The following is a 13781-nucleotide window of genomic DNA, read 5'->3' on the forward strand; positions in this document are numbered from 1 at the left end:
TGGTGCTGCGCTGCGTTCTTAGCGCCGGGCCGTGCGGCTGGGAGCGAACCGCCGTTCCCGGCCCTGTCCGGGTCCCGTGGCCGCGCCCGTCCCAGCTGTGGCCCTGCGTGGGTTCAGGCGGGGGGCCCAGTTTGGTCCCACGAGCTCCTTGTTTACAGCATGGTCTGAAGAGAACGCGAGCGTAGTGTGCCAACGTGTAGGTCAGCCTGCAAGGTCAGCTCTGTCCTGTCCTTGTTTAGTGTGGTAGTTTTACTCGCTCTCTCTTCCCCTCTGTTTTACTCTGTTACCTCACTGCGGAAAAGTGGATTTTGTGTTCCAGTTGTTAAGGAAAGGTAGAGGAAAAATGACTGCTTTATGGCGAGCTGCAGTCAGTCAAACTTCAGCCTCTGAGTTTACATACCTTCTGTCTCTTGTCATGATTAACTGTTGCTTTGTTTCCACGTGTGCAGCAGGGATTCCATACGTGGCAAGGAGTCAGCTCGGAGGTCGATCAACATGGCGAGCCTTCTGCGCATTGCTGTCAGTGGGTGCCCCGTGCCCACACTGGGTGCTGTGCTGCCACCCAAGGTGCACTCCACAAAGATGCCATGTTTGAGAATGTTTGGAACCCACCAGGCACTCTGGTCGCAGGCAGCACCGAAGCCAGGTAAATCAATTTGGCTGTTGCAAGTAATCCCTTGTCTTAAAATCTGGAGGAGCTTGATTTTTTTCTTTCAGATATGTTAGAACAGAAAAATCTTAAAAAGGAAGCCCTTAAGTCATGCCAATGGTTGGCAGTTCAATTTTATGCTAGTTTACAAGGCTTTATTTCAGAGGTGCTTGTCTTTATTGTGAATGCTCTGGATCCAAATACTCATCAGAGGTAGGTGGTCAGAACTTCTGCTGGCACTTAGAGAGAAACATTTAAACAAACATATTTCTTTATTATGCGCCTGAGTTCCCTGTGAGATTTGGTAGTGTGGCTCTTTGTGTGAATGTAGGGGGAAATACATCCCCCACAAAGGGAGCATCTGGAAGCATAGCCACATGCAGACGTAGATATAATGTCTTAAGAAAGAACATGACCATTTTTTCACGAAACTGCTTTGTGTTGCAGCGCCCTGAGGAATTTCTGGTCTACATCTTTATGGTTAGGGTTTGTTGGTATGTTTAAGTAGACTAAATAGGGGGTAAAATGTGAGAGTCCTTGGTTCTAGTTTTTGATGTGATCCTGGTGTATGAAAATCCTTTTATTTCTTTTCTTTTCTTTTTTCTTTTTTTTTTTTTCTTTTCATCCTCAGCCTACACTGTGTGTACTCTGACAGGTAGAAGACTGGAGGTTATGTAAAGCTGCTTTAATTATATTTTTGACCATTAACTCACATAGGTCACGTGTCCCTGAAAGAAAATAGAGACCAGGCTGTGCTTCAGTTCTAGACTAGCGTGCTCAGTCTGAGACAGATAAAGTATAGAGTTAGGCTGGTTGTGCACACAGTGCACCATAGGTGCCACATTAGCAGGTCTTCTGGAGGCGTAGATAAGTAGAGATCTGTCTGGTTTGACAGCGCAGGCTGTAAGAACACACCATAGAACTCAGATTTCTGCCAATTCTGACAGTGGGTGTTTTGTTTTGGGGTCCTTTCAAACCAGTTACATGGTGCTTGGGGCTTCCAAAAAAATATATTGAGAGAAGATTATTGTTTGTTTATTCTGACAACTCCTGATAATTGGCATCATGTGTCTTTTTATTAAATTTGTGTTGTAATTTATTTTTTCCTCTGACTGACAGTGCTGCAATCCAAAATCTGTCAAAACTGATCAGAACATAGGCTTATATCCTGTTAATTTTTGATTCTCTATTTTTTATTTTATTTTCCCCCTGAATTCAGTATTTAAATGTGACAGTGGTCTGTCCATCTTAACATTGTAAGCTGTACTTTGGTTGAGCATATTAATCTGGGTTGTGGGGAATGAGGTTCAAAGTTCTTTCTCAAATGTCCCAGGTAAGAGCTCTTGTTCTGTGATGACTTTGGTCACGTATTTGATCATGTAACTGAAAGGTCTCTTCAGTTTTTTGAGTGTGTCTATGGGTTTTTCTTTTGTTTTAGGAATTGATTTCATAAAATGGAGAGAGACAGATCTTAATGCTGTAATATGTTTAAACACTCAGTGCTGTCATTTTTGACCTCTTTTGGAAGCCTTTGTTGAGTACTACTTATAATATATCAACACAGTTGTTTAGTGCTGAGAATTATGAGGGTTGGTAAGTCTTCTGGTTGATAATTGAGCTGTCCTTATGTTTCATTTTGGTAACATGAGATTTGTCATTCAGTAAAGGGCAAATCAAGGATAGAACAGTAATTGAATGACAAATGACCAGCAGTTATGTAGCCTGTGTAAACTTCTGTGTGCTTTTAAAACAAACTTCAATAGCAAATGAAGTAACTGCATCTTTTTTTCTTAGTTTTATAAATTATGTTTGCTTAAACTGACACTTGGGGAGAATTGCTGGAATATTAAGTAGAATAACTTCTTGTAAAAGAACAGCACACTGTAATTGTTACTGAGCCAGTAGCTATTCATTCCAGTTTCTCAGATATGCTTTCATTTTGTTCTGGATATCTTATGTACAGGAGTTATGTCTGCCTGTGGAATGAAGAGGTTGAATAGAAAATTTGGAGAATGGATGTGTCTCATATTGTTATTTACTTTGCTGCTATTTTCTTTCTTTCTTGGATCATAGGAATTTTAATACAGGAGTAAGCAAGTATTCCAGTTGCCAGCATCAGATGCTTCAGAAACAGATGCAGAACTTTTCCAAACCCTGGTAATAGGTGCTTATGGAGTACTTGGCTCTGAGATTTCTTGTATTTCCAGATTGGTTTATTCACAAATCTGTGACTTTCACCACCCTGTCTATCCTGGGATTATTGACAGCCTTTCTATTTTGATGTTTCCTTCTTAAAATTTTCTATTTTTTCCTAAATCTTGCATATCTTTTTAACCCACATCAGTTCATTATTAATTCTATAGATAAGGTGCACATTATTCGTATGCCACATACATTCTCATAACATTTTAAAAAATATCTGGATACTTGTGTAAGAACAGGGCGTAAGTGTTTGTTTAATCTTCTGTATCATTCTTCTTTTTTTTTGCCTACATCATATTGCTGTTCTTCGGAATTTGTCCTCATCTTCAGAACAGGTGAGATGGTTTATTTAAAGCTGATGGGGGAGTAAACTTAGCGATTAGGCAGGTTTCATATCCCATTTTCCTATCTCAGAAAACGTAGCTTATTTCTCCTTTTTCTCTGGGTCAGTCTCTGGTGTTTGTTGATTCTGTTTTCTTACATGCTACTTCCTGAAATTACTTTATGAAGATTAAAAAAAAAATAATTTACTTTTCCTCAGAAAAATATTCTGACCTTTCTCGATAGCTTTATTTAGTATCTTCTTATAACACTTGATTTGGATATGGACTGTAAGTGGAGAAGATTCTTTTGTAATTCTTTATAATTGTTTGTTTTCTGAAGCTTGGAGATCTAGATTTTATTTACTCAAAGTCTGAATCTGTGCCTTGTGTCTCTCCTCTTTATTCAATGGAGATTATATTGAGGGGGTAAGAAGGCATAGTAATAAGAGTGACTTATTTAAAATTACAGTATTCTTGTTAATTTTCTTTCTGATACATGTGTGGGATACTAAGACTCTAAGGCCAATGAAAGTTAATGATTCTGCTTTTGAAACTGGCAAAATCCTTTCTGTGCAGATTCTCAATATCTAAAAAATTACTGTGCATCTCTTACTCAGTTAAGAACACATCCATAATTTTCATAAAACTCAAAAATTGGTCAAGGAATGTGTAACTCCATTTGTTTTTGGGAAATGTTAAGGATGTCATAAGGTAGTAAGTTACTAAAACGTATTCAAAGTGGTTCTTAAAAAGGTTGTCTCATGTGGAGGCCTGGAAACAAGGAAGCTTCATTCATTCAGATTTAAGCCCCTGACAAAGATAACAGATCTGATTTCTAGAGGTGAAAATTAAGTCAAGTTCCTAAGTTTATAATTGCAGATTTCAGGTGTTTGGATCTAATGACTTAAATGAAAGTTATACATTCAACAAAACAAATCTGTGTTCTGTATTGATAGTTGAGGTTCCTTCAAATATTTTATTCATCATATCCTTACCTGAAGTTTTAACACAGATCTTTACTTTGCAGTTGCAGACATCTGTTCCTTTTTGATGTTCAGTGATGTAGTAGATCAAGAAGAATCTGTTTGAAAAACGACCTATTCCCTCTCATGATAAAGCAAAGTGTCATTTGTTTTGTTCATTTTTCACTTGGGTTCTGGTTGCTAGATATTTGGTAGTGAGACAGAGTAGAAAAGGGAACAAAAGAACGACACTTATTGAGTGTTTATATCTGAAGGAACTGGAGGAGGATATAGTCCTCAGTGCTGGTCTGTGCTGGTTCTGTTTAGTGGAAAGGGTGCAGATATTTTCTCTGTGGAAAAATCTTTACCTGTGTCTATTGGACACAACACATCCTAATGTGAAAGAAGGAAATGGGGAAACATGTTTGGCACTTAGTATGTATTTTTGTACCATCCTTCTGAGCCATTTGCTATTCTGCTCTGCTATTCCACACAAAAACAAGTGGATAAAAATAGAATGTAAGTATCAGTTCTCATTCGCCTTAGCAGCTAAGAAATATATATACACATTTCTGAGAAAGGGATCAGCTTTCATTAAATGTTTGTGTGACTTTAAATTTACAACCATCCTTCTGTTCTCTGTGTGCTGCTCTTTATTTCATTCTCCATGTATATTTGTTCACTGCAAAACTTTAAAAAAGGGCGAAAGGGAAGGTAGCATTTTAGTTTAGATTTTTCTCAGTGCTTATTGAAAAACTTTTTGCCTTCTGTCCTGGAGCTATTTCTTTTCTGAAATTATGATTTATTGCTGTTACTTTAACAACTTTAAGTTTTTTCAGTTCTGTTTCTGCTTTTAAAAGAAGGGAGCTCACTTTCATTGAGACAGTGTAGTGAAAGTCATAAGTGGGGCTTTAATTGTTGAGTACTGAGGAGAAGAGATGAGGGATAAGTTCTCTTAGGATGACAAGAGTAATTTGTATGAATGATGGCAGCGGTGTAGCGTTCAGGTGGCTGGTGAGGCAGTGCCTGGGATGCCCCTTGCTACACTGTGATGTTCCGATGTCTATGCTGACATCTTTGCCAAACATTGCTGTAGCAATGTGTATTCTCACACTTAAGTTCCTTTAAAGCTTATTCTTTCCATTTGATTTCCCTTGTAATTTAAATAATTGTTCTCACTATAATACAGGTAAGTAATATAATAAATATCAAAATACCTGTCATCAAAATATTTACCATTTTATTAGTTTAAATTAAAGAGGAAAATAAAGTTTAAAAAAAAAAAAAGAAGAAAAAAGAATAGGAAGTAAAGCGGGTTGTTGTATGGTTAATCTTCTGTGGTGTAGTCTTACTGCTTATGTTTTTAGTTTTTTTTTTTTTTTCTAATGGATGAGAATTACAGGTAATTGCTAAAACCTTTGATAACTCAGTATTTTCAGAATGTTACAAATTGATACTATCGTGAGAATTTTTAACAACAGAAACTTTTAGATTAAACTTCAAGCACTTTGCAGTCTTAGTTATATTTCATTGATAGATTTAGAATCAGAGACATCAAAATAATTAATTTCTTCAGTGTTATCATAGAATGAAGTGGTTTTGATTTTGTTTTACTTGTCTCTGACTCAAACAAAAAAGTAAAAGGCAGGCTCTACTAAAATGTGCAACATGTTACCAGTCTGGTACAATTGATGTGATAGCATTCAGAGAATATTGGTGGCCAATTTAAAAGCATATTTGTAACTAGAGTCTTGTATGTTTGACTTCTAGTATGAGTGCCTGCTTGGGTTGCTAGAGCTACTTTTCATTAATACATACACACTGTGGGCTTCTTCGGTATGAATCTCAGAATTGAGATTTGAGTTCTGCAGAGATATTGGTGAAAGCTGTTACATAACAGGACATGGGTGCATACTCTCTTGTGTAATACAAGCATGAGGCAGCGTGATATCTGATTATCCTGCTTGAGTCTGTATTTTTAAATAGCGTATTTAAACCACTGATAGGGATCTGAAGAGTTTAACTGTCAGGCGGGAGAGTACAGGTTGTTCATGAACGAAGTTAGATGTTTGCAATTTGAAACCTTAAGCTAAAAGCAACAAGTTGAAGCTTCTGCAGTTTTCTGATCATGTTTAGTAAAACTTGCAAGAGCTTTAAACAAGGAGGTACCGTTGAAGAGAAGTCTAACTGAACAAACCAGTTGGCTGTTATTCCGTGGTTCTTCATCTACTGCTAAATTCACGTTTTTAATATTCTTTAGCAGCTTTTAGAGTTGTACATCAGCCTTTCAGTTATCTTTTGTGGTATGTTTGTCACAGTCATAAATAACGACATAGGACAACTGAAAGATTGTTTTGGTATATGGTTAAAAAAAGTTCAATTAGAATGCATTTCAGCTGCTTAAACTCACTTGTTTACTTCTTCATGGTGAAGTTAAAATCCCTCTAAAACCCTCTCTAGTAACTTTGTCCTAGCCCAGTAAGAAGGAGTTATCACCAGAAGCCCCTATGTTTTGTAATTGTAGAATTGTATGAAGTCTGGTGGTTTTGAACCACAGAAAACTGTTGTTAGCACTGGGTGGATTGCACTTTCTGGTACCTGAAGTAAAAAGGATGTCTAGAAGGTCGGTGTTATTTGAGGAAATGCAAATAGCACTGTTAGAAAACAGTAATTCTCTTTTGCCATCCCTGAGGTGATGGACTAAATTTAATGTGTCTGCATGTTTTGTTACAGCACTGAAGAATGCCATTAATAGCAATTCAGTTATCTTCTGTTCAACTAATATTATCTTATTCTGTCCACTCTTAAAGGAGTCCCTTATAAACAGCTGACTGTAGGTGTACCCAAGGAAATTTTTGAGAATGAGAAGAGAGTGGCTCTATCACCGGCTGGAGTTCAAGCCTTGATTAAGCAGGGGTTCAATGTTGTGGTGGAATCTGGTGCTGGAGAAGCCTCCAAATTTTCAGATGATCATTACAGAGAAGCTGGAGCAAAAATCCAGGGGACCAAGGAAGTCTTGGCTTCTGATGTCATTGTAAAAGTAAGTGCTTTGTTATACATTTCTTGCATTCTTTTTGTGAAACTCACAGGTGAAACTTTTAAATGGTCTTCTGAGAGCTGAGGCCTCAGTATATAAGCTCTAAGTTCTAATTTAATTCTGCGTCTGTCACTCACGTGTAAAGTTAGAGTACCAAAATGGTCAACAGCAGCATTGAGAAATTTCTTACCAAGTTTTAACTTGGGGGATTTGTGTTTTATAGAGAAAGGTTGACTAATTCAAGGCACTAATCAGACAAGATCCATGCTTTTTAAGATACTTCAGCTCTAAAATTAGCAACATACAATCCCAGGTTACTTTTCAAAGGCAGTTGCTTGGAATTTTGAAGATTCAAGTGTAGCAAATCCAACAATTGCTCAGAAACAGTGTATTTTAGAAGTATTTCTAACTAGAGTGTCAGGGAAGACTGCTAAAAGGCGCTTCAGATGTGTTAGGTTTTGCAGGGTCCTGAGAGGAAAAATAGATCTTAATCACACTGAGGCTTCCTTTAAAGTTGTATCTGAAGTTGTACTGTTAGGAATTAATGCAGTGTTTTTCAGAGTTTGTGACCAACTCTTAAGTAGATTTGTTTAAAAAGAAAAGAGGTAAATTAAATGTAATAAGTGGTAATCAAACATAAACAAATCAAGGTGGTTATCTGCTGGATTTCATGCTTAAAATTCTGTTTGTGATAACACATTGCCAGCTGAGCTTAATTAAAACGTATGTTTAGACATTTTGTTTGAAATTGGCTGTTTTTTTATAACAGCTGACTGTAATTGCTGGTTATAAGCAATGGGTGCAGTGGTTTTAGGAAGTGTGTGCTGACTATTATTGCTCTATTACTCATTTGCCTGGAGTTAATTCTAAAAAGTCATAGAATCATAGAATGGCTTAGGCTGGGGGGGGACCATAAAAGTCATCAAGTTCCAAGCCCCTGCCATCGTCAGGGCTGCCACCTACCAGATCAGGTTGCCCAGGGCTCAGCACCAGACATGGGGCACACACAGCTTTGAGTAAAAAATGTCTTCCTAACATCTAACCTAAATATCCGCTCTTTTAGTTGTAGCCATTCTCCACTGTCTGATTACTATCAGACTGTGTGAAAAACCAGCCTCTTTCCTGCTCGTAAGCTCCCCTCAAGTGCTGGGAGGCTGCAGTGAGATCACCCTGGAGCCTTCTCATCTCCAAGCTAAACATGCCCAGCTCCATCAACCTGTCTTTATAGGAGAAGCGTTCCAGCCCTTTGATCCCCTTTGTGGCTCTCCTCTAGACCCACTTCAGCTACTCAGCATCTTTCCTGTACTGTGGGCCAGAGACTTGGATGCCATACTCCAGATGGAGCCTCACAAGGAGGGGGGCAATCGCTTTTCTCTCCCTGCTGCACACCTCTATTTTGATGCAGCCCAGAAGGCCTACTGTATCCAGGCCTTCAAGAGCACATTGCTTGTTCATGTCCAGCTATTAGTCTGGTAGGACCTGCAAGTCCTTCTCTGCAATGCTGCTCTCAATGAGTTTTTCCAGTTGTTACTAATATCTAGGATTGCCTTGTTAAACCTAATTGAATTCTCATGTTCCCACTAAATGTACTGCAGCTAATAAGTACGGTTACTCTGATTAGTTGTGTAAACAGCCTTTGATATACTTCCTTGTGTACACTGTGGATAGGAATGAACAAACTGCAAGCTAGGAGAAAGGAAATGAATTGTGCGCTGATTTGTTTCCACTGATTAATTTGGAAACTTCTCTTTTTTTTCAGGTGAGGGCTCCTATGCATAATCCAGCCTTAGGTGTACATGAGGCAGACCTTTTTAAGACAGCACCTACACTGATTAGTTTTATCTACCCAGCACAAAACCCAGACCTCCTGAAGAAACTTGCAGAAAAAAGAACTACTGTCTTGGCTATGGATCAAGTTCCACGGGTCACCATTGCTCAGGGATATGATGCACTTAGCTCCATGGCAAATATTGCTGGGTATGAAAAGTATATATTTTTTTTTTTCCTGGGGGGGTGTGGGGGTTGTTACTGTTGTTAATAGAAGACATAATTGCAGAATGATGTGTATTTTCAGGTAACTCTACTGATGTTAACTTGGTATCCAGTCACCCATTCCAGGACGGCTATAAAAACAGATGTGGTGAAAGAAATAGAAAGGTTGAGCACTTTGCCCTAAGCCATATATATCTGAAGAGTTAGATTATCTTTTTTCTGAATGTGTGCTTGCTTGCTGAAGTGAGCTTTCTGCAAAGTAGTAAACTTTCTTTATTCTGTGCATGCTGTAGGCAAATGTGTGTCCTTTTGATGGCTGTTGTGAATGGAATTGTGGTTAGCCTGAAAAAATATTGAAACGTGTTGTTCCTTATTCAACAGTTACAAGGCTGTTGTATTGGCAGCAAATCACTTTGGTCGGTTTTTCACGGGTCAGATCACAGCTGCTGGTAAAGTTCCTCCAGCTAAGGTATGTGCAGATGCTGTACCAGACTAATAAGCAAGTTTGTGAATGCAGTTAACCACTGTTGAAAACTGTGAAAGGCTTTTTTCTTGCTTTGAGACTAACTGTAGAAACTTCAGAAAGCTGTGTTACTATTTCAGTATGGGTTTTTGTTGACTGATTATAGTGGTGTTTTTTCCTTCTGCTTTTTTTTTGAGGGTAAAGAATAGAATAATTCAAATTTTATTCATGTTTGCTTAAACTTCAGACTAGATGTACGTGTTTTGTTTTTTAACAGACTGGGAAAGGCAAGGAAGCTGTTAGGAGAAATCAGAGATGTTGGCATTTTTGATGTGCTGAGGTCTTTGCTTCAATTCCAATTTCATTGGAATTGCAGCTAGACTGTGGGATGGAGAGACATGAAATTAAAAAATTAAAAAATTAAAAAAGAAAGGGGGGGAGAAGTGAGGGGAAACCTGGAGCTAGTTATGTGAAATATTAGCGACAAGTGAGTTGGCTCCCAGATAAATGAAGCTAGGAGTTAAATCTTTTAAACTGTTACATTTACAGGGCAACTTTACTGAAGCAATTCTGGGTTCTATGTCCTAAGGTAAATCCTTGAAATGACTGTGTGTAATGGGGTTTATCTGCTGTTGTGAAAGTGGCATGACGTTGCTGTTTTTCTAACCAGCTCTACTTCTAGTTTATGCTTTAATCTGGATGATATTGTCATTCTAGGTCTTGATCATTGGAGGAGGAGTTGCTGGATTGGCTTCTGCAGGAGCAGCTAAATCAATGGGTGCAGTTGTTCGCGGTTTTGATACTAGGTGGGTGTGTGAGAAAAGTAATAGTAATCTAAAATTATTCTGTTAAGGTATTTTGAAGTACTATTAGATTGTTCTTAGTTGAATCACAATTCCTTTCACAGAATCACAGAATGACCTGGGTTGGAAGGGACCTCAAGGATCATGTAGTTCCAACCCCCCTGCCTAGCAGGGCCACCAAACATACACCTTTACTAGATCAGGTTGCCCAGGGCCCCGTCCAACCTGGTCTTGAACACCTCCAAGGTCGGGGCATCCACAACCTCACTGGGCAGCCTGTTCCAGGGCCTAACCACTCTCTTAGTAAAGAACTTCCCCCTAACATCCAACCTAAATCTTCCCTCCTTCAACTTGCGTCCATTTCCCCTAGTCCTGCTACTGTCAGCCCTTTCGAAGAATTTACTGGGTGTAGGTTCCCTTCAGGTATTGAAAGGCTGCAATGAGGTCACCCCTCAACCTTCTCTTCTCCAGGCTGAACAAGCCCAACTCCCTCAGCCTGTCCTCATGGGGGAGGTGCTCCAGCCCCCTCATCATCTTCATGGCCCTCCTCTGGACCCTTTCCAAAATCTCCATGTCTTTCTTGTACTGAGGGCTCCACACCTGGACACAGTACTCCAGATGGGGCCTCACAAGAGCAGAGTAGAGAGGGACAATCACCTCCCTATCCCTGCTGACTACTCCTCTCCTGATGGAGCCCAGGATCCCATTTGCTTTCTGGGCTCCCAGAGCGCACTGCTGGCTCATGTTAAGTCTCTCATCCATCAGTACCCCCAGGTCCTTCTCTGCTGAGCTGCTCTCAAGGACCACTCCTCCCAGCCTGTACAGGTGCCTGGGGTTCTTCTGGCCCTAGTGCAAAACCTTGCACTTTGCCATGCTGAACCTCATTAGGTTCACCTGAGCCCAGCTTTCCAGCCTGTCGAGGTCCCTCTGAATGGCATCCCTTCCTTCCACTGTATTGACCACTGAGCACCTCTCAGCTTGGTGTCATCAGCAAACTTACTGAGGGTGCACTCAATTCCCTCATTGATGTCATTAATAAAGATGTTAAAGAGCACCGGTCCCAAGACAGACCCTTGGGGGACAAAGCAAAAAATGCTTTCCTAGCATTTTTTTATTCCTACACCGTTTCTTAATCTTTTTATGCCCCAAAGAGCAAAATGTTCAAAGATTTTATTAAATCATTCAGAAACTTATGAATCAGAAGTTGTTGCTTTCTGAAAACAGAAAGGGCAGTGCTGTTGTCCACTTCTTTATTTCACTTCTTTGTTCTTGGGAGGATGGGGAAGAATAAAGAAAGAATCTGCATACTACCATCAGTAGCTTGCTTTAGTAAATGTTGATAGCTGTGTGCTGTCATTCACTTCTACTATTCTCACCCCAGAGAGGACCTGTAGTAATCATTTTGAGATAAGCTTTGCTGAAGGGAAGGAGGAGGTCAAATTATTTTGTAGAATCTTAGAATCATGGAATTGCTTGTATGGAGGGGAATTTAGTTCCACCCACTGCTATGGGTAGGGTTGCCACCCACTACATTAGACTGCTCAGGGCCCCATCCAACCTAGCCTTGAACACTGCAAGGAATGGGACATTTGCAGCCTTTCTGGGCAGCTTGTTCCAATGTCTCACCACCCTCCGAATATTTCTCCTAATATCTAACCTAAATCTCCTCTTAGTTTAAAAATATTCCTCTTTTTTTCTATCATTATCAGACAGCATAAAAAAATCTGCCTCCTCCCTATTTATTAGTTCTCTTTGAGTACTACAAGGCTGCAGCAAGGTCTCCTTGAAACTGCCTCTTCTCTAGGCTGAACAAGCCCATCTTCCTCAAGGTCTTGTTATGGGGGAGGTGCTGCAGCACTCCAGTCATCTTTGTGGCGTTCTCCAAACCCACTCCAAGAACTCCTTATCTTTCTCATGCTGGGAGCCCCAGTCCTGGAGATAATGCCTCACTACCTGCAGAAGGGGGCTACCAACTCTCTTTCCCTGCTGGACACTCCTCTTTTGATACTGCCCAGGATTGTGTTGGCTTTTGGGACCAATTTTTTTTTTTTCTTGAATGAAACTCAAGATGCAAGGACAGAATGTGCAGTTGAAGCTGTTTTAGTTATGTCTTTGTTAGGGAATCTCTTCTTTGTGTTCCAAACTACTACCTTATCCCAGGGTCATTTTTAGAGCATAAGACTGGGAAAATTACAGGCCACAAACATTTTTGGTCTTACTGATACAGGAAATGCAAATGTGATTAAACTTCTTTTTTTTCTGTCTGAGTGACCTTCTTATATTGAAATTAGATGTGCTTAATACTGTATCTGTGTTGAAATTACTTACTTGTGCTTGTTTTTATGTGGAAGTGATATCTGGTGCTACTTACCTATATCTTACACGAAAATGTTTTTAGACCCCACATGAACGTATCCAAATTTCTGAGGCACACTATGAAAGTGTTTCACTTCAGTTTGATGGAAGATCTCCATGCATTGAAAACTGGAAGGTTTTTCTTTAAAAGTAGAATCAAAATGTATTTAAAATATTACAGAAATTGTTTTACTCTCTTTTTAAGCATTTTATATACTTTTAGCTTGGTAAAAAATGATGTTTGTGATCTACACTGGAACTTCCTTATTATTTGTTGTGATATCGTGTAATGTAATATAAGTTACAGGCTTTACAGGATAAATGTTAAAAATAATTCCGTCTGCGAAAACCAGACTTTCTGGTATTCCCCACTTCATAGATTAAATGCAGAGTCACGAGCTGTGGAATATATGTCACCTATTTAACACATCTAACTTTGGGTTATGGGCCAGTATAGTTGAGGCAAGAGAAATGAGTGAGCAGATGCAGTCAACACTTCAGTTCCCAGCTCTGATTCTATTTTTGGATAACTCCGCTGGTAGTGCAGAAAGCCTGCCTGTAAGACTGCCTTCATTCCTCATCCAAGAGTTGTCATTAGGGATCTAAATTTACTGGTGCAAATGACTTGGAATAAACTTTAGATTTCTCGTCTGAACACTACTACAAAACAGGTCATGGTGGATTGTGCTACTTCTAAAAGGGATTTACATCTTTATGTAATATATTTTTTTCCTATTCTCTCTCAATTTTTTCATTTTAGAGCTGCAGCTCTGGAACAGTTTAAGTCTCTTGGTGCTGAGCCCTTGGAGGTAGACATAAAGGAGTCTGGAGAGGGTCAGGGTGGTTATGCGAAGGAAATGTCCAAAGAGTTTATTGAAGCTGAAATGAAACTCTTTGCCAAGCAGTGCCAAGATGTTGATATTATCATCACTACAGCACTTATTCCAGGTATGGAAATGCTATATATCCTCTGTGTTAACATGTACCTTTTCTCT

The 13781-nt window shown here is 39.3% G+C and overlaps 1 protein-coding gene across 7 annotated transcripts in view; it reads left to right on the top strand.

Annotated features, from left to right (window-relative positions):
• The window catches only part of NNT (nicotinamide nucleotide transhydrogenase), a 44388-nt gene that overhangs the window by 425 nt on the left and 30182 nt on the right, over positions 1 to 13781 (top strand). For 5 of the 7 annotated variants that reach the window (XR_014939634.1, XM_015848654.3, XM_085529572.1 and 2 more), the window contains exons 2-7: positions 450 to 646; positions 6947 to 7176; positions 8933 to 9150; positions 9547 to 9634; positions 10346 to 10434; positions 13547 to 13734. Coding sequence is in view for 6 of the 7 variants with exons in the window: in XM_015848654.3 (XP_015704140.2) it covers positions 496 to 646; positions 6947 to 7176; positions 8933 to 9150; positions 9547 to 9634; positions 10346 to 10434; positions 13547 to 13734 (964 nt within the window). In the remaining variant the exon portion in view is untranslated. Of the gene's footprint in view, positions 1 to 37; positions 214 to 449; positions 3187 to 6946; positions 7177 to 8932; positions 9151 to 9546; positions 9635 to 10345; positions 10435 to 13546; positions 13735 to 13781 lie in introns of those variants that run through there. The other 2 variants (XM_085529571.1, XM_085529574.1) reach the window with 2 other exon arrangements.

The sequence above is a fragment of the Coturnix japonica genome, chromosome Z (assembly GCF_054131305.1).
Source record: "Coturnix japonica strain WE chromosome Z, WE-NBRP24, whole genome shotgun sequence".
Lineage (NCBI taxonomy): Eukaryota > Metazoa > Chordata > Aves > Galliformes > Phasianidae > Coturnix > Coturnix japonica.